Source organism: Xyrauchen texanus, chromosome 19 (assembly GCF_025860055.1).
Source record: "Xyrauchen texanus isolate HMW12.3.18 chromosome 19, RBS_HiC_50CHRs, whole genome shotgun sequence".
Lineage (NCBI taxonomy): Eukaryota > Metazoa > Chordata > Actinopteri > Cypriniformes > Catostomidae > Xyrauchen > Xyrauchen texanus.
Window position 1 is genome coordinate 10554645 of NC_068294.1, and position 23678 is coordinate 10578322.

At 38.0% G+C, this 23678-nt stretch overlaps 3 protein-coding genes across 3 annotated transcripts; 2 read left to right on the top strand and 1 right to left on the bottom strand.

The window, feature by feature from the left end:
- The first annotated feature begins 360 nt into the window (after positions 1-360).
- On the top strand, positions 361-9455 carry LOC127659911 (probable ATP-dependent RNA helicase DDX41). Its single transcript, XM_052149895.1, has 17 exons — positions 361-525; positions 1223-1315; positions 1557-1710; positions 2045-2119; positions 2241-2301; positions 2389-2525; positions 2613-2685; positions 5334-5487; positions 5698-5834; positions 5972-6134; positions 6319-6450; positions 7153-7224; positions 7542-7638; positions 8073-8222; positions 8320-8391; positions 8581-8691; positions 8832-9455. The coding sequence occupies exons 1-17, from the start codon at positions 499-501 to the stop codon at positions 8966-8968; spliced, it is 1845 nt and encodes a 614-aa protein (XP_052005855.1). The 5' UTR covers positions 361-498; the 3' UTR covers positions 8969-9455.
- A 295-nt stretch (positions 9456-9750) lies between these two features.
- On the top strand, positions 9751-18802 carry LOC127659910 (uncharacterized). The gene is made up of 5 exons (XM_052149894.1): positions 9751-9839; positions 10492-10800; positions 11841-11931; positions 14364-14533; positions 15454-18802. Exons 1-5 carry the CDS (start codon positions 9783-9785, stop codon positions 16696-16698), a joined length of 1872 nt encoding a protein of 623 aa, XP_052005854.1. The 5' UTR covers positions 9751-9782; the 3' UTR covers positions 16699-18802.
- Positions 18803-19182: 380 nt separating this feature from the next.
- atoh1b (atonal bHLH transcription factor 1b) lies at positions 19183-20350 on the bottom strand. Its single transcript, XM_052149907.1, has one exon. It carries the CDS (start codon positions 20235-20237, stop codon positions 19551-19553), a length of 687 nt encoding a protein of 228 aa, XP_052005867.1. The 5' UTR covers positions 20238-20350; the 3' UTR covers positions 19183-19550.
- Positions 20351-23678: the final 3328 nt, after the last annotated feature.

Consider the following 23678-nt stretch of genomic DNA (forward strand, 5'->3'; position numbering starts at 1 on the left):
GGGAGTTCATGATTTTTTGCTTTAATGGTACTGGGATCAAATATTGCCGTTTAAATGGGGACGTTTTTGTCCTGAAGGTCCTGAGTGTAACTATTTGGGTACACAGTGTATTATAGATTTATTTTAGGAACTGATGAAATATCAAAATAAACACATTTGGCAAAAATTAATGCCGTTGGCATTAACACAGCTAAATTTATAGAAAAAAAATGAAAAGACAAAAATATCCAGAAGGTCGCACAAGGTTTAAAGTGTACTTGCTTAACGTTAAAGACCTGTATCTAGGTTAAATTCTCACAGAAACGCTTAACTGTCTGTTTGTAGGCCACCGTAGTTTACGTAACCTGTACGTCACGTTTCTGCTAAACTGTAGCCATTTGGGTACGCTAGCTAGTGAAAACAATGCTGGATGGAGTGTAATGTAACATTCATGCAACATTTCTGCACTAAATATTATCTCTAAATTATACTCGATTGTATTCTGTTGCTTCGTACATTATGGAGGTAGAAAACAGACCCAAAAAGGTGAGTTATTATCAGCCAAACACATAAATATAGTAGTTGTTGGAACATAGATGGGAGTCCGTAAATATTCGAACTGCATGTTCATGCCACTTTCTCTAAATTAAAAGTGTGATTATATAGTTCTATCTAGCGTAATGTTTGTTATATTTAGCTAACATGGCCTACCGTATGAGACGTTTATATAATCAGATAAATGTGTAGGAATTTAGGGAACATGTTTGCTTGTTTCCTTTTGTTTAAACAATTTTTAATACATTATTTAGTAAATCGATTTAAAAATATGACTATTTAAAACCGTTATTAATTTTACTATTTCACCCTGCTTTATAGTGTTATAACCTGTAATAACCCCATAAGGAGTGTAATAAGTGTGCGTTGCTATATGATTTATATGAAAGGTATCGTTTGTAAATTGTATGTTTTTTTATTAGTATTTAATTTTTTATTATGTGTGCAGTTTTTGCGACCTCATATTAATTGAGAGACTTTATGAAACATTTGTATTTGAAAATAAATTAATAAATATCATACTGCAGGACCATTTAAAATCAACTAATGTAATAGGGAATGTAAAAGGTGATTAAAAATGGTAATAGACCCTTCACAGTACCTAAGATTCACTCATTAGCACTCATGTTATGTATCGCCTTCCCATGTATGATATTTAATACTTTATGACTTGTATGTAAATTCTCAGAGAAACAACAGCGAGGAGAGATCAGCATCAGAAGGTTCAGAGGATGACGACTATGTGCCGTATGTTCCTGTTAAGATCAGAAAACAGCAGATGGTAAGTTACCTCTACTAAGATTTCAGCACGGGCATTTACTGTCAAGGCAATTGTGCTTCTCTGTCCTGTGGGCCTCCACTTTCATTGCCATTGTTACATGTCACATAAAGGTTCTGGAGGAATTGTCTCTTTCCTAGCATTTATTTTTGATCAGGGGGATGACAATAAAATCAGTTTTCTTTGATATTTAAATATGATGCTCTGACTTATTTTGTATATGTTTCTATGATGTGGTCCACAGCTCCAGAAAGTGAAGCGTTTCCGTGGGAAAGCGCTTACAGAAGAGGAACAGAAAGACAGTGGAGGAGAGCAAAAAGATGAAGATGAGGGTCTTGGCCCACGATCCAACGTCAGTCTGCTGGACCAGCACCAACACCTCAAGGAGAAAGCTGAAGGTACGTGCACTTGCTTTTATACTGTCTATACAATGTTTAACATGACTCCTTTTGTTTGAACCATAAAAGAGAAACAGAGCCATGGTATAGAAGTTAGTGCATGTGCTCCAGATATATTAAGCTCTGATGCTCCCATATTCAGTTCATTTTCATCTGAAATCTCAGAAATGATAAAAGTTGAAGTTACATTTTATAAAGCTTTGTATATTATGGTTATTTTCCCAGGATGTGCCATTAATGAAATATCCAGTATTTATGACCCATGTACTCCCGGGTTGAATTCCTTTTAGAATTTGTATTGACTTTTTATATGTATTTACATTAACAATTGTAGCACGAAAGGAGTCAGCTAAAGAGAAACAGTTGAAAGAGGAGGAAAAGATTCTGGAGAGCGTGGCTGAAGGCAGAGGTAAGCAACCACAGAATGATTCACCAATTTTCTATATATATATATATATATATATATATATATATATATATATATATATAAACCGTATGTTTCTTTCAATAACTTTCAATGTCTTTATCAGCTTTGATGTCTGTGAAGGAAATGGCCAAAGGTATCACATACGAAGACCCAATAAAAACAAGGTGAGTGTTGCATTTCCATCTCTGTCAGATTAACAAAAGCTTGTTTTGTTGTTTTTGCCTTTAAAACAAACAGATCTTTCTTTTCAGTTGGAAAGCGCCTCGTTACATTCTCGGCATGCCACCAGCGCGACACGAGCGTGTTCGGAAGAAGTACCATATTCTCGTGGAGGGTGAAGGCATTCCACCTCCAATTAAGAGCTTCAGAGAGATGAAGTTACCTCAGGGTAAGATCCATCTCACCTATTTTACATGTAGCCCTTCACTCAGAGTTTCTTGCTAATGGGCCATTCTCAACTGTTTTGGTTTTGCAGCCATTCTGAAAGGACTGAAGAAGAAAGGAATCGTTCACCCGACACCTATTCAGATTCAGGGAATCCCAACCATGTGAGTCTAGCATGCAGAGCTAATTTTATTGGGGCAATATTCGTCAGTTACTACATTTACATGGGCACCAGAAATCAGGATTTTGCGAGAAAGTGGCATTCTAGTTTACATGCACTGTATAAGCTGATTACTCTACTTCCATTCAGAAAGTTTTCAGACCCCTTAATTTGTTTTCACATTTTGTTATGTTGCAGCCTTATGTTAAAATGCTTTTTTTATTTTTTCACATCAATCTTCACTCCATGCCCCATAATGATTAAGTAAAAAACAGATTTTTGATAACTTTGCAAATTTATTAAAAAGAAAAACTGAAATATCACATTGACATAAGTATTCAGACCCTTTGCTATGACACTTGACATTTAGCTCAGATTCATCCCTTTTCTCTGGATCATCTTTGAGATGTTTCTACACTTTCATTGGAGTCCACTGGTGGCAACTTCAATTGATTGGACATGATTTGGAAAGGCACACACATTTCTATATAAGGTCTCACAGCTGAAAATGCATATCAGAGCAAAAACCAAGCCATGAGGTCAAAGGAACTCCCTGTAGAGCTCAGAGACAGGATTGTGTCGAGGCACAGATCTGGGGAAGGCAACAAAACATCTGGCTGCATTGAAGGTTCCCATGAGCACAGTGGCCTCCATAAATCTTAAATGGAAGAAGTTTGGAACAACCAGCACTCTTCCTAGAGCTGGCCGCCCAGCCAAACTGAGCAGTTTGGAGAAGGGCCTTAATAAGAGAGGTGACCAAGCTCCTGATGGTCACGCTGGTTGAGATCCAGAGATCGTGTGTGGAGATGGGAGAAACTTTCAGAAGGTCAACCATCACTGCAACACTCCACTGATCTGGGTTTATGGTAGAGTGGTCAGACAAAAGCCTCTCCTCTGTGCAAGACAAATAAAAAGCACCTCAAAGACTCAGACTGTGAGAAACAAGATTCTCTGGTCTGATGAAATGAAGATTGAACTATTTGGCCTCAATTCCAAGTGTCATATATGGAGGAAACCAGGCACTGCTCATCACCTTTGCAATACCATCCCAGTGGTGAAGCGTGGTGGTATCATCATGCTGTGGTGGTGTTTTTCAGGGGGGTCTGGTCAGGGTCAGGGTCAGGAAAGCTGAATGCAGCAAAATACAGAGATATCCTTAATGAAAACTGGGTCCAGAGCACTGGTCTGAAAGTTCATCTTCCAACAGGACAATGACCTTAAGCACACAGCCAAGACAAAGCAAGAGTGGCTTAGGGACAACTCTGTGAATGTCCTTGAGTGGCCCAGCCAGAACATCTCTGGAGAGACCTGAAAATGGCTGTCCACCCATGGTCTCCATCCAACCTGACAGAGCTTGAGAGGATCTGCAGAAATCCAGGGAGTGCAAAGCTCGTCACATCATACCCAAAAAGACTTGAGGTTGTAATCGCTGCTATAGGTGTTTCATCTAAATACTGAGTTAAGGGTCTGAATACTTATATTCCAGTTTTTTTCTTTTTAATTTGCAAAGTTGTCAAAAATCAGATTTTTCCTTCATCATTATGGGTAGGTATGGAGTGTAGATTGATGTGAAAAAATAATTTAAAGTATTTTAGCACAAGGCTGCAACATAACAAAATGTGAAAAAATGAAGGGGTCTGAATACTTTTTGAATCCACTGTACATGCAGTAAGCCGATTTCTCCATAGCAACTAAACTGCTCCGCAAGGCTTGTAAAAATAACAAACATGGTATTGCTATTTTATTCTCTGTTGCTTTGCTTTATTTCCAGATATTCCAGAGTTGTTGCTGTGTTTATAACCGTAACTTTCTATCACGACCAGCAGCGGAATTTCTCTGCAACAGTAGAGTTTCATTTTACGTAAAAGATTGCCTTAATGTATGAGTGCATATATGCAAATGTGAGCGACAGTCGATATTTTACATTGTTGTGTGTAAACGGATATAGTTAATATGTGCTTTTCCCACTGTACTCCCAGTAATTTATTTTCACTTTGTTGGCTTATTGTTTGGTCTTCATCCTATGACGTTTGTCCTGGAATAAACCTTTTCCTTAAGCGCGTGTAATGGTTTTAGCTTGGTGTTCTTTAAAAACATACATAACTTTTAAAGGTGAAGTGTGCAATTTTTCTGATGTTAAAATACTTTCTCCTATCTCAGATTAATATGCATGCCACAACTATAAGCTATTTTGAGCCCATTCATAGGTTGATTCTGAAGAGTGTACTGTTACTTAAAACACTGCTCTGTTTCTTTGAGCATTCTGACCAGCCTTAACCGATGGCTGAACCGAGTTTGGGGCAGGGGTATCTGTTTGTCCAACCAATAGTTGACAGTTGAGAGTGTTCAGGAAACCTGTTTGTCATTTCCACAACAGAATTCTCTTAACCGATACAGAATTTGAGATGTGATGAAAATGACAATGTGGTGGGACTTTTACTGTCTTGCAGGAAGAAAAAAATAATTGATGCATGTACGTGTTGGTACACAAATTAAATAAACTAGTGAGTGTGTGTGAAAAATGTTTTGAGTATTTATGCTCAAGAATTTTACAGTGCTAAAAGCACCCAAAGTTGACCTTTAAATAATTTAATCCTCATTTGGTGTGTGTGTGTGTGTGTGTGTGTGTGTGTGTGTGATCTGTCTGTTTAGTCTCTCAGGCAGGGACATGATTGGCATTGCCTTCACTGGCTCAGGGAAGACCCTTGTGTTCACACTGCCCATCATCATGTTTTGTCTGGAGCAGGAGAAACGGCTGCCCTTCTGTAAGAGGGAGGGACCCTACGGGCTCATCATCTGCCCTTCTGTAAGCACATATGGGATCATATGCCAGAAATAGTCAAATGAGAAATAGGAACTTGTTAGTTGCAATTTACCTTGATGCATCGAAGATGTTTCACCAATCATATAAGTCAAGAGGCGGGCAGGATATGTAAAACCTTTATTGAATCTGTTGTACAATACCGATACACTGGCAATATAGTAATCTGTGTTGTATGTCTCTCTCTGCCTCTAGAGGGAGCTGGCGAGGCAGACCCATAGTGTAATTGAATACTACTGTAAACTGCTGGAGGATGAGGGGGCACCTCAGATGCGCTGTGCTCTGTGTATTGGGGGCATGTCTGTTAAAGAACAAATGGAGGTGGTTAAACGGTAAGTCACTTTATGTCCTGTATTTCATGACATTTATATTGTTTAAGGAACAGGATGTATATATAAACAATATTGAAAACAAATAGTCATTTTTGTGGAAGTTGCTTATACATAGGTTTGTGTGACTGTGATTCTAGTGGGGTGCACATGATGGTGGCCACTCCAGGCAGACTGATGGACCTGCTAAACAAGAAGATGGTGAGTCTGGACATCTGCCGTTATCTGGCTCTGGACGAGGCAGACAGAATGATTGATATGGGTTTTGAGGAGGACATCAGGACCATCTTCTCTTATTTTAAGGTTACTATTTTTATCCATACATCACGTTATAGTGTTTCCATGATACAAGCAGAGATTATTAAGTTAATAAATATAGTGAAATGTTTTTGTTAAACGTTTTCAATATTTTACGTGATTTGTAAATCTTTATTATGAGTTCAGGATCTTGAGATTTTATTTTGCTCATTGTTATCATCTGTTTTAGGGTCAGAGACAAACACTGCTCTTCAGTGCCACTATGCCCAAGAAGATCCAGAACTTTGCCAAAAGTGCCTTAGTTAAACCTATTACAATTAATGTGGGCAGAGCTGGAGCTGCAAGCTTGGATGTCATCCAGGTAAAAACATTCATGGGAATTTATTTTGTTCACATATTGCAATGGATAAGTGTTGAATATTAAAGGGATATTCTGGGTTCAGTGAAAGTTAAGCTCAATCAACTGCATTTGTGGCATAATGTTGTCACAAAAAATAATTTTGAAAAATGCAAAAATGTCTGGGTTCCAGTGAGGCATTTACAATGAAAGTTAATGGGGCCAATTAAACATTAAAATACTCACTGTTTCAAAAGTATAGCCCACAAGACATAAACAATATCTGTGTTAACATTTTTTAAATTATTTTAGTGTGATAAAACTGCTTACCTTTTCTGTGTAAAGTTGTTTCCAATTTTAACTTTGATAAAATATTTAATTATTTTATTTTATATATTTTAAACAACCGTATAGCTCAATATGCGCATTTTAAAATAATAATTAATGTTAGTCCTTTTTTTTTATTATAAGCTTCACATTTTTGCCTTCAAACTCTTCAAATATTGGGGCCATTCACTTCCATTGTAAGTGTCTCACTGTGACTGATTTTTGCTTTTTTTTTTTTTTTTAAGAAAAGTAGGGACAAGTCGAATTTGTTTTTGTTTTTTTGTGGTAATCAACATTACACATGCTATTGATAGAGCATAGACTATTCCTTTACATCTGAACATTATAACATGTACATTCTCGAATTTAATTTATTTATTTTGTCCTTGTACTTTTTAGGAAGTGGAGTATGTCAAAGAAGAGGCTAAAATGGTTTATCTCTTGGAGTGTCTCCAGAAGACTCCACCTCCAGTATGTATCGTCGACATTTTTTTAAAGCTAAAAACCCCACACTATTGGTTTATTCAGAATTTCTGCTTCGGGTGGTTGTGACACTCAAACAAGCTGAAGAGTAGTTTTGATTGCACCACAGTGTTTAGAGTCTTTGGATAAATCAGCCTACAAATGGCTTTCTTCTAGTTGCCTCTGCCTATCAGGATGGGATTGGAAAAAGTATTTTAAAATCAAAACAATTACAATCACAGCTTTACACTGCATCTATGATCCAGCTAAATCCAAAAAATGTAATTGGTCATATTTCTCACATTATCCACCATGTTGTGTCTCAGGTATTAATATTTGCAGAGAAGAAAGCAGATGTGGATGCCATACATGAGTATCTTCTGCTGAAAGGTGTGGAGGCAGTGGCTATACATGGAGGAAAAGGTACTACACCATCCATCTCAATCTATGTGTTGTGCAAACGCTCTCAATCAGCTGTACAGGGAAGTGGTGGCTCAGCTGTTGAGGCTCTGGGTTACTGACCGAAAGGTCGGGCGTTCAGGCCCCAGCACCGGCAAGATACCACTGTTGGGCCCTTGAGCAAGGCCTTTGACCCTATCTGCTCCAGGGGCGCTGTTTCATGGCTGACCCTGCGGTCTGACCCCAGTTTAGTTGGGATATGTGAAAACATCTGCATTTCATTGGCTCTGTACCTGTACTCTGCACAATGACAATAAAAGTTGAATCTTAATCTTTATGCATGCTAAGTCCATGCAGTTACTGGCATTATCATCTTGGTGTCAGTTTCTGCTGCTTAACTAGTGTTGCACAAATCTCTGTTTTGTTATGAAGATGCTAAACCTTGTGTACTTTTTCAGACCAAGAAGAGAGAACAAAAGCCATTGAGGCATTCAAAGAGGGAAAGAAAGACGTCTTGGTGGCTACAGATGTTGCTTCGAAGGGTCTGGATTTCCCAGCTATCCAGCACGTGGTCAATTATGACATGCCAGAGGAGATTGAGAACTACGGTAGGTGTTCAAATCATTGGCACATATATATATATATATTCATTTTCAAGTTTTTCTTGTGCATTGAGTATCTTTGTATGTTTATGTTGTTCTATAGTCCACAGAATAGGCAGAACAGGTAGATCCGGAAAGACTGGGATAGCCACAACGTTTATCAACAAAGGATGTGGTAAGTATTTGATTGGTTAACTAATTCTAACTTTTGGTTTTCTTGTATCGTTCATGTTAACTTTGATCCCTTTTCTTATCTTTTTCTATGTATCTGGCTTTCTAAGATAATGCTACCATGCACAATGAGTAAGCAGTTATATCAGAACATAAATTTGTGAGCATGTCTAAATCCCTGGTTTCTCCATAGATGAGTCCGTGCTGATGGATCTGAAAGCTCTGCTCGTTGAAGCCAAACAGAAGGTTCCTCCAGTACTTCAGGTCCTCCAAACGGGAGACGAGACGATGTTGGATATTGGAGGTACAAATTACATCACTATTGCTGCAACAAGTATTTATATCTAATTTAGCACTTGCCCAGCAGTGTTAAATCATTTGCATGATTGTGTTAAGACAAGATAAAGCCAATTTTGACATTGTTTTTTGCTTTACCCATGCCAGGAGAGAGAGGCTGTACATTTTGTGGTGGTTTGGGCCACAGGATCACAGATTGTCCCAAATTGGAGGCCATGCAGACAAAACAGGTCACCAACATCGGCCGCAAAGACTACTTGGCCAACAGCTCCATGGACTTCTAATGCTATTTGCTTCTTTGATATCAATTATTTTCTCGAGAGGCTCCTGTCATGTCTTAAATTATATTGTACAGAAATTGATTGTCCTAGGAACTTTGTATATTTGTTTTTCATTGATTTCAGTTAAATTGTCTGCAATGGAAGAAAAATGCCCTGCGTTGTTCCTTGCAAGTTACTCAGCCTCACAGACGCTGCTGCCTGCCAGGAACAATTCCAGGCTCTTTTGCACAGTGGGCTAAATTGTCACGGGACAGACATGTAATTTTTGATGTTACAAAGTACAGTTAAAAATACAGCTTTGTTAAACTAAAAAGTAAATGTTTTACATTTGAATTTCCCAAATGGAGTTTTTAGTAGGTGGTTTTGCCTCATACTGATGTCCTTTATGTAATGATGTACTGATTCTGTAGTGTTACAAAAGTTGTATTGCACTTATGCATGTTTTCATTGCTTATTTGCTACACTTTCACTGTAAATAAATGGCGAACATCAACTCATGCACTCTCTTTGTTTTATAATTCAAACTGCAGTAACTATTCTAGATTCACAGACAGTTCTATCCCTTTTTACATATTTTTACATGCATTCTGTTTGTGACCAAGCTTGGGTGATTGTTAAGAATAAAAGCAGTAATGAACAAGTTCTCGGAGTGTAAAACCAGCCGGAACCATTTTAACCACTTGAAGGCGAATTACGTGGCCCCCACCATCACAGAGGCTCTTGCTTAATATAGTATCTCACACTCTCTATCTCTCTGTTCTTACCTTCTGACAACAGAGGAACTATAAAAACTAGCACTTCGAGCCAAACTAGTAAAATGGATGTAGCAACTAAGGAGGGGCTGCTTTTTTTGCAAGGGGTCAAATTTGGGAAGGTCAGTTTTATAATTTTACAATTTCCAATATAAGTTTGCTGTTTTATTTTTTGTTAATTTAAACAATTGTTAGAAATTATGTGCATGTAATGCTTTTATGTTTTTGCTTATATTTTATACTGCTCCTGAAGCTCAACTAGCAGAGTATGGTGCTATATATATAATGTTATATATATTTTTGGGGGTTATTTATGCGTGAGTGACTGAGTACTGTGCTTTTGGTTTGGGAAATGATCACATTCAGCCATATTGTGTATGTAGACATATCTTTGCTAATCACTCAGTAATAGCAGCATTAGAGCACTCCTAAATAATTTACTTCTAGCCTTGAGAATGATGGTGGGCAGAAATCTTCAGCTGTATATTATTAATATAAGAGGGAAAACAGCAGCTGGTTTACAACCTGAGGTTCTTCCATCTTCATGGTAGCATTTAACGGCCATTAATCATGCATGCAATGTAAAACGACAGCATGTTTAAGAACTTCTGCCCCCTCTGGCATGTTCTCCCAGATAGCTAAGCAGTCCCAACGGAGGAGTACAGAACCAGACAGTTTGATTTTAAACCCTTTCCAGTTATGCCACAAAATATCTCACTTTCTTTGCTCTGTCATTGCCTCAAATATTACTGACTTCTCCCCTTGTTCTTGCAGAAGATATGGCGTAAAATCTGGCTGATTTTATTTGAGCCCAGCTCTGCAGGGATTGGTCGCATGGAGCTGTTTGATATACGTGATGGAGGGGGCTTAAAGGGGTTAACCATTGCTAGGCCTAAAGGGCTCCGTAAGACAGACAGACGGGTGATTTACCTGACAGACTGTCTAAGCATCACTCCAGCCCCAGGAGAGAGCTGTCCCAAAGATTGCTCCACCTTCTTTTTAAACACCATCTCTTGCACCTACACCATTGCCGCACCCACACAGGAAGACTGGATATCTGTTCTCTGCCAGCTGGCCTTTCAGGTATGGCAACTGGGTAACTGTGTCCAACTGGTAATTTTCCCAAGTAGAGAGTGTTCCTGGATCGACATCTTTTGTTGGTCCTGGAACAATAATCCTCCTATCTTAACCTTAACACCTAACCCTTATCCTAACACATCCTTATCCCTTCACTGCACCTAAAATCAGAGAGAATTATTGATTGATACAAAAGTTGTTCAAGTCCCAATCCTAAGCCTAACTTCAAACCGACCCCATATCCCTAAAATCTGATTATTTAATAGAACTGTTGTTTTGGGAACAAGTTTTTCTTGGTGAAAGTAACGGCATGGTACCCTGAAATCAACCCCATTCTGCCAAATTACTGACAAGCGCCCATCAGACATTTTTACATCAATTTAAAAAGTATCACTTTTCCATCTGCTGTTACTGATTTCGAGAAATGGGTTCTGGTCCTATGAAAACCAGGAAGTAATCACATTCACATAAACAATGGTGAGCATGATTCAGAAGTTTATTTTCCACTATAAAATTTTATTTTTACTCCACTGACAATTAAGTTTAGGTTTGGGGTTTGGGAGTAGGGTTAATAAAATGTGCTTTCCTCTTGAATGTATTGCATCATTAACAGCAACAATACAACTTGCTTTTGGCTCCCCTCTGTGGACATTTCACATTATTGGTTGATAAGAATATTGTTCAAGCCCATAACACCAGCTCAAATCTGACCCTTTCCGTATCCCTAAATTCCGACTGGTTGATAGTAATTTTTTACCAGGACCAAGTGGGATGTTGCACCAGAAACTTGTTCTACTTGACGTAATTTACAAACATTAAAGTCATTTGAAAATAAAGTAATTAAATCATTTGATGGGAACATGTTTTTGAGGTTATGCGTCAGTTTATCTAACATAACAATCCAGCCGTTTTGAGAGAGGAAGTGCAGATATTCACTAACTATTTGTGATTGCACAAGAGTGTTCGTGGTCTCTCTTCAAAGAAAACTGATACCATAAAAAGAGGAATTACTCATCTGCACTGTTGTCAACCTCTTTGTTTTTTAGAAGACAAATGGAACTGAAGATTGCAGGAAGGTCCAGAGAGATAAATACATGCAACTGGCTGACAATGAACTGTACTCAACTTGGGGTGCAGGTGAGATAGTTTGAAATACATATCTGACAATATACAGTCTGATTCAGAACCATGATAAGGATTATCTGCTGCTAAACTAAGTATTGCTAAATGTTTCGCAGAATTGAGAAAGAGGATGTGTCTAAATGAGGTAGTTTTACATTTTCTTTCATTACACATTGTTTTATGGACATCAGAGATGTTTGTGTTCCTTCACATCTACAGCAGATCACAAAAAAGAGTCACTTTCACAGTATTTTTGGCTAAATAGAGAAAGAATTCTAGATTAATTCTCTACATTGTCATGCCAAGTTATATCTTGCCAAGCACAATATGTTTAAACCTTATTGATCAAGCCTTACAAGGACATAATAAAGATATTTCCCCTCCGGCTCCATTTTTTCTCTGTTTAGATAGAATTGTGCATTTTAGCATGTAATTATACATACTTTGTCACATTTAGAAGTATGTTATGTTATGGATTAAGTTACATGTTTTGCTTAGGGAATTATGGAATGTTAAGTCTGACTTGGAGAAACTGGTAGTCAGTGACAAGCTGATTTGTAAACTTGATAACAAAAATGCCTCATAACAACAAGGTAAAACTTAACTTGAAATTTTTTATTATTATTATATTATAAACTCTTCTATAATTGTATAAGAACATGTTATCTGAAATGCATTCTTAAGCCATGCAGATGCACAGCAGTGAGAATTATAAAGATGTGTGTGACAGTGTGAAAGTAGTACATTTACTGTTAACGAGTGTTTGATTTAGAAGATAGAAGTTTGTTTTGCATATACTAAAGAATATATTTTGACCATTTTAGCTTCCATCCGATGCCATAACACCTGTACCAGAATTAACACCACCTGATTTGAACTCTTTTCTCACTTACTATGTACACTCACCTAAAGGATTATTAAGAACACCATACTAATACTGTGTTTGACCCCCTTTCGCCTTCAGAACTGCCTTAATTCTACGTGGCATTGATTCAACAAGGTGCTGAAAGCATTCTTTAGAAATGTTGGCCCATATTGATAGGATAGCATCTTGCAGTTGATGGAGATTTGTGGGATGCACATCCAAGGCACGAAGCTCCCGTTCCACCACATCCCAAAGATGCTCTATTGGGTTGAGATCTGGTGACTGTGGGGGCCATTTTAGTACAGTGAACTCATTGTCATGTTCAAGAAACCAATTTGAAATGATTCGAGCTTTGTGACATGGTGCATTATCCTGCTGGAAGTAGCCATCAGAGGATGGGTACATGGTGGCCATAGAGGGATGGACATGGTCAGAAACAATGCTCAGGTAGGCCGTGGCATTTAAACGATGCCCAATTGGCACTAAGGGGCCTAAAGTGTGCCAAGAAAACATCCCCCACACCATTACACCACCACCACCAGCCTGCACAGTGGTAACAAGGCATGATGGATCCATGTTCTCATTCTGTTTACGCCAAATTCTGACTCTACCATCTGAATGTCTCAACAGAAATCGAGACTCATCAGACCAGGCAACATTTTTCCAGTCTTCAACTGTCCAATTTTGGTGAGCTCTTGCAAATTGTAGCCTCTTTTTCCTATTTGTAGTGGAGATGAGTAGTACCCGGTGGGGTCTTCTGCTGTTGTAGCCCATCCGCCTCAAGGTTGTGCGTGTTGTGGCTTCACAAATGCTTTGCTGCATACCTCGGTTGTAACGAGTGGTTATTTCAGGCAAAGTTGCTCTTCTATCAGCTTGAATCAGTCGGCCCATTCTCCTCTGACCTCTAGCATCAACAAGGCATTTTCGCCCACAGGACTGCCGCATACTGGATGTTTTTCCCTTTTCACACCATTCTTTGTATTTCCTAGAAATGGTTGTGCGTGAAAATCCCAGTAACTGAGCAGATTGTGAAATACTCAGACCGGCCCGTCTGGCACCAACAACCATGCCACGCTCAAAATTGCTTAAATCACCTTTCTTTCCCATTCTGACATCAGTTTGGAGTTCAGGAGATTGTCTTGACCAGGACCACACCCCTAAATGCATTGAAGCAACTGCCATGTGATTGGTTGATTATATAATTGCATTAATGAGAAATTGAACAGGTGTTCCTAATAATCCTTTAGGTGAGTGTATATTGTGCTTAAAGGGATAAGATTCAATTCATTATTTTGCTTTATCCTAGTGTTAATTAGGTGAAATTTGAAAAAGGACATTTGTTCAAATGGGTTTATACAGCCTGTTTTGTAGGCACTTATTTATATAAATAATATGATAAAATAATATCTAAATAGTATTGTACAGTATGTCATTTTTGTAATTAGATTGAAGCAAACATTATTTTTGCTTGGCTACCCGTGTAAGATATCTTCTGTTCTGTCTTAGCTTTTAAATTCAGGAGGTCTAACCTGATTGAGGTTTTGTCAAGAGATTTGATGTTCTTGCGAATTCCACCCCTCAGGCCAGTTCCAGGTGACAGTGCAGAGCACAGATGCGTCTCAGAGGTGCAGGATGTCTGGCTCATACCTGCTGTCTTGTGAAAAAGAGGCGATTTGCCTGCTGGACCTGAAGACAGGACAGGCCATCTCTCAGTGGCCCTACAGGCTTCTCAGAAGATTTGGCCAAGTCAAGGTGCTCCTCTGAAAAATAAATAAAATATATGGATGCCTCCAACCCTCCTTGCAACATTCTGACTTATATAAACATTAGTATATTTATTCAAGGGCTGTAAGGGGCTAATTGGATTAAGGAAATTATTTTGAAGAATTGATAATTGTTAACTACTAATGAGTAGTTCTATCAATCAGTAATGACATTTTTATTTAGTTTAGCCTATTAACATTTGTTTTTCATGTAAGTTTTTTTTATTAAATAAGCAGGTGAATATTATAAAACCATGTCTAGGTCACATTTCATCTTAAACAATGATGACCTTAAAACAAAGTTTGAAGTTTACATGATCTTACACTTTCTCTGCATATTAACCATAATCGGTGTAGGATTGTGCATGCATTGTAGGATTGTGTTTTGCATTGTGAAATTTATTTTCATGACAAGCTAATTTTTATTTTCCAATTAAATTATAAATATACAGTTGAAGTCAGAAGTGTACATTACATTAAAGTACATACATTTTAGCCAATTACATTTAAAGTTCTATTGTAATGAACTGGCCATGGAGATGGTGTTAGGATCCATGTGCAGGAAGTTTATTAAAGATCACAAGCAAACAATCCAAATCGGCAGGCAAATAGAGATAGTCATTAATGTGCATTTATTGGGAAAATGTGCTCGTAATAACATTTCTGCAAAGAGCCTTTATGGTCTCAAAATAGGCCTGTGCTTTAATATGTATAACCAGAATTAAAATAGAATATGAAGAAGTATATCAGATGTTACAAATTAAAAACAGAAGAATTCACTTCGAGTGCAATTTTGTCCCGAACCCACCTAAATGTTTGACCATAATTTTGGGGTGATATACATGAACTGGGCAAGTTTTGTGAGGTTCACCCATTTATTCCGTTTATTCATTTTTTATATCTTTTCAGGGAGGAATCATGATTGAGGCTGGTCGTCGCTGCCACACGGGAGAGGGTCAGTTCATTTTCATGTCCAAACAGGGGTCTCAAATACACAGAGCCATTGAAGAGGCAATCATGCACCAGAGTGTCCAAGAACTGCTAGCACAAGCCACCACTCTTCCGGAGTTTGTATCCCAGCCCCCTTCACCTAAAATCAAAACACAGGACAGACCTATGCTTGCTTTAATCAAAACAAGTCAAGAAAGACCCTGCCCAGAGGTACAACGCAAACAAGGTCAGCAAATTCACAAAGCTATTGGGGAGGCTCTCATTCATCAGAGTGTTCCAGATCTGCTGGCACCATTCACCCCTCTTCAAAAGGATTCCCTACCCCCGTCATCCTCGCCTAAACTCAAACCACAGGAGAGATCTAAGGACAAACTTAAGGTTAGTAAGCAACCTTTAGTCAACATGAATCAGGACAGACCTTGCCCACCTTTACCACAGAGACATGTGCAACCAGTATACATGGCCATTGAGGAGGCTCTCATGCACCAGAGTGTCCAAGAGACACCATCTAACCTTCTTCCACAAGCCCCTCCGCACCCGCCATCCATGCCTAAAGCCAAACCACAGTACAGGGCCAGTGTTGATAAGCATCCTCCAACCAACATAAATCTGGAAAGACCCCTCCCAGAGGTACCATGCAGAAACATCTCCTTTCCAGATCCTCCCTCTGTCAAAGGCCCTGTGAGAAGCCCAGATGATTCCTTGTATGCCACTCTTGCACCACAATCAAAACCTAGAGTAAACACAAATCTCCCAAAAGTCCCAGTGCCTCCTAGTCCACCAACACACTTTAGAATTCACATTAAACAGGATGCACATGAAATCACAGATAAAGTGGTAAAATCGTGGACTTCATTGCAAGAGCCTTCTGAGAACAAAAAGGAGGACGATCCCTATACTAACTGGACTGCTATGACAATGGCCGATCAGGACCAAGTGAACACCCAGGCACTATACAGCACAGTGAATTTCACTACTAAACAGAAGAATAGACAGATTGATGATAATGATGGTCAAGAACAGCCCAACACAGACCAGCAAAATCATGTGACCACTTCCACGGAAATCCCTGTCGACTTCAAACAGACCCTTTCTAACATCTTGTTTAAAGAGCTGTCCAAGATTCCACCCCCATTCCCTCCCAGGTCGCATGGAGGAAGTTTCGATCATCTAGAAAGTCTAGAAGAGCAGATGACTGACTAATGTTTCTATACCGACTGTTAGGGTTAATGTCACTGCTAATTAAAGTTGAAGTCATCGTGAAATAAAAATGGACACTTTTTGCTTACTTAATACACATTATTTGAGAAAGATTCATCAGTACCCTGATGAATTTATTCCAAACCATAAAATCAGCCTGATCTCATGAAATTGCAAACCAAAATGATGTACCTTTTTACATGTTTGGCTGCAGTTTCCAAGTGAAGTGTCCAGTGGGGGGTGTCAAAAAGCAAGTTAATTATGTTGTAATGAGACAAGGAATTTAAGCTGAATATTACATGGATGTTTTTATGAGTAAAATGTACCACCCTAACCTAAAACTTTAGCCTAAACCTAACCAACAGTGACCTAAAAGATAAATGAGAGGTGAACAAAACCCCTAAACCTAACTGATAATGTTTTAAAAGTAAATTCGTCATGAAAAGCATTTTCTGAAGCAACCGTGCATTTTTGTGACTCTTCTATGGCACTTTCGCTTCAAGCATCCTTGACTGAGCTCGAAGCCCAGTCTCCGAGACCAACACTCTATCATGTGAGCTAGAACATAAGCTAATCATGTTGGTGTAAATGTAGATGTGTCTGTAATACAAGAATTAAAATTTATAATTTTTCAAATAATGCGTTTTTCATAGCAGGGTGTGAGTAATTGAGCAAAAAATCCAGAGTACCAGTGATTTGTGTGAAAGTGAATAAATGCAAAGTTGTTGTAGTGCTTCTAGTGTCAAGTCATGTAATTATTATTTGTATAGTGCTTTTCACAACACACATTGTTTTAAAGCAGCATTACAGAAAATCATTCATTAATAGAAAATGGAAACTGTAACATATATAAAGTCTTAGAAAGTCTATTGAGTCATCATTGTATAGTTTAATTAACAATTATTGTAAATTGTGTATAAAAATAAATATGTAAATAATTATATCCTAATTGTATTTATAATCCCAGTAAGCAAGCCGAAGGCGACTGTGGCAAAACTCCATAAGATGTTGGTTAATGGAGAAAAATAACCTTGGGAGAAACCAGGCTAAAATGCGGCCTAAAATCTGACTGATATTGTCCGTTGTAGTGCGAAGGAGGGCGGGGCAGCTGCCTGTAGGTCTCTCTCTCTCTCTCGAACTGCCATCTCTGGTCGCTTTTATCCCTCGCTTGCCTCATCAGGCTGATTGGGGTCCTTGGGGGCTTTTGATGTTTCTGTAAGTTTTGTAAGCTCTTCATGACCAATAACGAAGTTGTTTTTGAGGAAAATTATGAGATATTGTTTTCTGTGTTACTGTGACATATGATTGCATAATTCCAATTTTATTTCTGATTATTTTTTATTTCATTTTTATCGGTAAAGATATTCATGAAGTCATTACTATTGTGCTGCGATGAAATATCTGGTTCAGTCAAGACTTTATTCCTAACCAATTTTGCTGCATTTATGCCCTTTTTGGAGCTCAAAGGTTTTGCACCACATTGACATACATTGCTAGGGCAAAATATTCTTCAAAATATCTTAATTATTGTTCCACAGAAGAAGGAAATAGACAAGTTTAGGATGGGAGAAAAATGATGAGAAAATTTTCACTTTTGGGTGAACTATCCCTTTAAAACTCGCTTGTCACACATATACCTAAATTTAAAGTCAACATGAAACATATTCGCACCCCATTTTAGACATGTAAGTGCATTGTTTATTATTAATGTTTCTTTGAGAGTGTTTATAGCAACTATTTAATACCGTAATGTGTGCTGATTCATTCTAATGCTAATCATAACTGTTTGTGGAAGACATCATTTGTATAATGTTTGTCTAGTGTTAAGTGACTATTCACACTGTAATCATTTATTGGCTACCGTTGATTACTTTATTATGAGAATATTGTTCTAATGTCCTTGCTTATGAGCATACTGCTGTACTAATTCATGATGATGATATTATTGCAGTTAATAATTATTCCTTCTCTCTGTTTATTTTAGAACCACACACAAACACACATATAAATGCATATTGTGTAGACTGGAACTAAAGAGAGATATACCTGTATGCCATACCGTGCTGATTGCTGTTTCCTTATTCCTAAGTATTGAAGTAAACCCATATCAACCTGATTCTGTCTTCTTGAGTCATGACTGACATCCTGTAGCGAATGCAACATATTACCACTTGAGTGAGTCATATCTACCCCTACCTAACAACTGTTATGATGTTAATATGTGTATATTGAAGCAACTGAACTGCAGAGTGAGGGTTATTGTAAATAACATTATGGCTGTGATTTGGTCAGTGGCACGAAACATCAAATAATCATAAATTTGCATTCCAATTGTTGCAGCTACAATTCCTTATGCCATAAAAGTAGTTCCTTTTGCTGTGGTTCAGCAGAATGTGTTAAAGGAATATTCTGGGTTTAATATAAGTTAAGTTTAATTGACAGCATTTGTGGCAAAATGTTGATTACCACAAACAAATAATATCAACATGCGAATCTTTATTAAACTTTTGAGGTAATAAAAAAATCACTAAGATACATAAATAGCATATTTCTCTCATTACTGATGCAGGTTTTGTACATGTAGTATGGACAATCCCAAATGAGTTAAGGATCTGTCAATAAAGTGCAACTAAAGGGCTTATACAGATTTGTTCTTCATTTCCCCCCTTTTTTTTGTAAATTTTTGACAGCTTTCATAAATTTTGACAATCAGGTTTTAACAAAGCGTTGTCTAGAACTAACCATCATCAGGGTAAATCTACTGTATTTGGTTCTCACGGTGTCTACTAAAACACAGACAAATAAATAATGATTAATTATCGACTTAGTGACACAAAATCAGTCCACCAAATACATCAGTGTCCTCCAGTCTGTCCTTCTTCAATGTCACTAAAATGCGACGATTCGCCATCGCTGGCGTTGGACGATGTGACGTCGCTTTTCTCCGGAACAAAATTAGAGGAAGGTGCATCCATTGCGTAATTGACGCTGGTCCTCAAACACTGAGATGGACTCCTTTGACTACCTGGTGGGCTGCAACCTTCCCTTACACCTCTGCACTCCGAGTGCACAACACCCTCCAACAAATCGGACAGCTCTGTGATGTATATCTGCGCCATCTGCAGGGTGTCATATTTAGACAGTTTTTTCTCGTTCTCTAAGGAGGGAATGACGCTCCTCAGTTTGTCAAACGCTCTATTCAGTCCGTGCATCCTCCGCCTTTCCCTCGCATTGGCGGCCACACGTCTGTGTCTCTGAGGACCGGGCAGATTTGGCTCGACCCCACCATTTGTTTTAGGTCTTTCCAGGTCAGATTCCGCTGTCAAAGGACTGTTGCATCCAGATACGTACGTGTCCATGGTGACATCCACCGACGCGTGAGTGTAGTGGTCACCTGTGGATTGGTAAACGGGGGTCGCAGAGGTCATCCAGGCCCGCGGATCACTTCGGGTCAGCCTCGGATGTTCGGAGAGTGTAAAATCCTCCGGTCGTTCCCGAAATTTGATTTCTGACCATTGCAAAAGCTTGGTTTTTGCTGTCATTGCTGATAGGCCCTATATGTATTTGTATATATAAAAAGTCCAAAACAAAGTAGGCCTTTACTTTTTTACTAATCGGAAAAGAGAAAACTATGCTAGCGTCCTTGATCCAGCTATTTGAGAAGAATTCTGTCTTTACCTTCAGTCAGGATCCTGTTCGGCCTTATAGTGGCATCACCTCTCCTCCCTCCTCCCTTTAATGCTCCCGTTGAGTGCCACAGCCAATTGAAAATGCTCCCCATAGAATAATGAAAGAGTTGTGTGTGTGTGTGTGTGTGTGTGTGTGTGTGTGTGTGTGTGTGTGTGTGTTATGAATATTGTCCTGGAGTGAAGCTGTTTTCATAATCACAATTATCCATTCTACAAGCCAATTTTTTTTTTTCAATTGCATCACTGATATATACATTTAGATTAAAATTACATTGTCTTATTTATTAAAGGAATATTCCAGGTTCAATACAAGTTAAGATCAATTGACAGCATTTGTTGCAAAATGTAGATTATCACAAAAAATCATTTCGACTTGACCCTCCTTTTCTTAAAAAAAAAAAAGCAAAAATTGAAGTTACAGTGAGGCACTTACAATGGAAATGAATGGGGCCAATTTTTGGAGGGTTTAAAAGCAGAAATGTGAAGTTTATCATTTTATAAAAGTAATTACATTAATTATTCTGTTACAACACCAGTATTATATTAACTGTAAAGTTGTAATAGTAAAAATAGTCATTTTTGTGGTATTGCAGGTTTTGGTGTTACATGGGAACAAAGTTTTAAAATTGTATATACCTTTACACAGAAAATGTTAGTAGCCTAAGTGATTTTATCACTCTAAAAACATGTTAACATTTATAATGATTATGTCTTGTGGCTATATTTTGAGGCAGTGAGTTTTTTAACATTTACGGATTGGCCCCCATTCACTTCCATTGTAAATAATTTACTAGAACCTTTTATTTATTTATTTTAAGAAAAGGAGGAACAAGTCGGAATTATTTTTTGTGGTCATCAACATTGTCACAAATGCTGTCAAATTATCTTAACTTGTATTGAACCCAGAATATTCTTTTATCGTTTAACCTCTAACTTTTTAGTAACTTATATATACTTATATTGTTTTCTATGTATCTGTTAATATTTGTCATTATTACAATCTGTTTATCTATTTTAATGAATCAGTTTATTATTTACAATGGAGAGTTTATCATTTTTGTAAAATAAAAATAATAATTTGTATGATTCTTGAAATTTGGAAACTAAATTCTCAAACCGCAGGGGCCTTGATCCAACATCCTTATCCACTTTATTCAAGATAAGCAACGGAATTGGCATCCAATAAAATCTAGCAAGAAACTTGCATTGCAGCATCATATTTCTTCTCAAATAAACTGTAAAATCTGCAGCAATAAAACGAGCAGGTGCAAAGCACGTCGTGAGTCCCACCTGTCGTCAGACTGGTCCAGGAAAACTGATAAGTGTCTTCAGTCTTGTCATAAATCATTTAGCGGTCTAGCAAAATAATATTTGGCCAAATCATAAGCAGAGACACTCGTTGAGAAACAACACAAGGAACGACCATATTAGCGCTAAAAGAAAATAATGTAATTAAGCTTTTTCCTCAGTATTATAATTATTAGCCTATTCTTGCTGTTGCCATGAGGCTTATTTGTTGTTGTTTTAGAAGTAGGCTATATGAAAAAGAATTAAAAGAAATTTAATTGTAATTATAGGCCTATTTGTTTCAATATAAGTTACATTAAGTTATCTGTTAAGCATGATATAATGTAGTAGCCTAATGTTTGTTAAATCAATTAAAATATTTTAAATTGATAACATTACGTAAACGCATTTAGAGTCCACTCCCAGACACTGTCAGTGCTGTTAATAAGATGCATGTTTAAACAGCAGGTCAGTAGGCACATCAGTGATCTATATTTCCCTCATTCATTTAACTTCTTTTGAGTTGCTCCAACAAGAAACATGACGGCCAAGTCAACGTCTTTTGGACACGAGACTGGCTTGCGCAGAGGGGGTGATGGAGAGAGAGATGATGATGACAGTGGCGGCCCCTCTGAGGCTGCTCTTAATGAATGTTGAATAGAGTAGCAAACTTCAGCCCAGTCAGCTGTTGTCCCCTGGCACCCATCTCACAGTCAGAGGCCGACACTAACGTCTCCCATATGCTGCGGCGCGTCCAGGGATAGTTTAACTTTCACACTTTTTCCCTTTCAGTCATGACAGAGTTAATCACTGAGCACTACAACATTATCGCTTCAGTTTACAGGGGCCTGCTGTCCTCTCCGAGCCCATGCTGGACGCGTCCGAATTATTCGGATTGAATCGCAAATAAACAACATTTAGGCTTCTTATTTCCTCCCGTTTTAGTTCTACTCAATAAAGCTCAGAACCAAAACATTCGGGGCTAGACTAAAATAATGTAGGTCTCGAGCCCGAATGTTTTGCTCTTGTATGCCCCTGGACTTCAGCTGAGTGTTTTTAGTGTTGCTGCTTCAATTACCACGATTTAACCATAATTCCCGCCAAAATAGCCAACCGTTGCCACTAATTTGATGCAAATGTATTATCGGGTTTCTCTGAAATAATGTTAGCTTTTATAACAAATTTTCTATCATATTTTGTTGTTGTTTATTTTCCAATTATTATTATTATTATTATTATTATTATTATTATTATTATTATTATTTGTGACAGTGGTGCCAAATAGCCTACCAAGTTAACAGTTTTACTTTTTAACGAAGTTTTACACTAACGATGTTATGTTGGGGGAATTATGGCATTTATGGCAATACAATTTCTAAGGTAGAAGTATACAAGTTCTAATAAAAAAAATGTTTCTGCATTTGCTACATGTAGATCACGACCTTTAAAAGTGAAAGAACGTAGGCCTACATATAGCCTATACGTAGCCTATTTATATCAACAGGCTCTATTAAATATTGTCAATATTGAAATATTGATTTTTAATAAAATATATTTGTATAAATATGATAGCCTATAGTTTTTATTTGTTTATTTAGATCACCAGTATATAAATTCTTTTGAGGTTTAAAATAGGCTTATTTCTCTCTCTCTCTCTCTCTCTCTCTCTCTGTGTTGGTGTTTGGACAAACTTTGGAGACAGGCGGTAGATGTTAAATGTTGGTAAGGAAATCAGCGTGACCTGCTATCCAGTCATCGGGTTAATGAGGCTTGCTCGAGTTGAATAAATGGGCACGCTCAACATCCAGGGGTTCTCCATTCATTTTTTACATGAATATTTAATTCTCGCTACCCTCTCGCTACCCTACTGCCAGCGCAACAGCCTGCAGCCCTGAGCAGACAGGGACACACTCCCCATCTGCTGTAGGCCTTGAGACGGGGGTGGTGGAGGACGACCGCGAAAAGTGTTAGGATCATATCAAATGTCAATTTATGAGCCCCCATGGC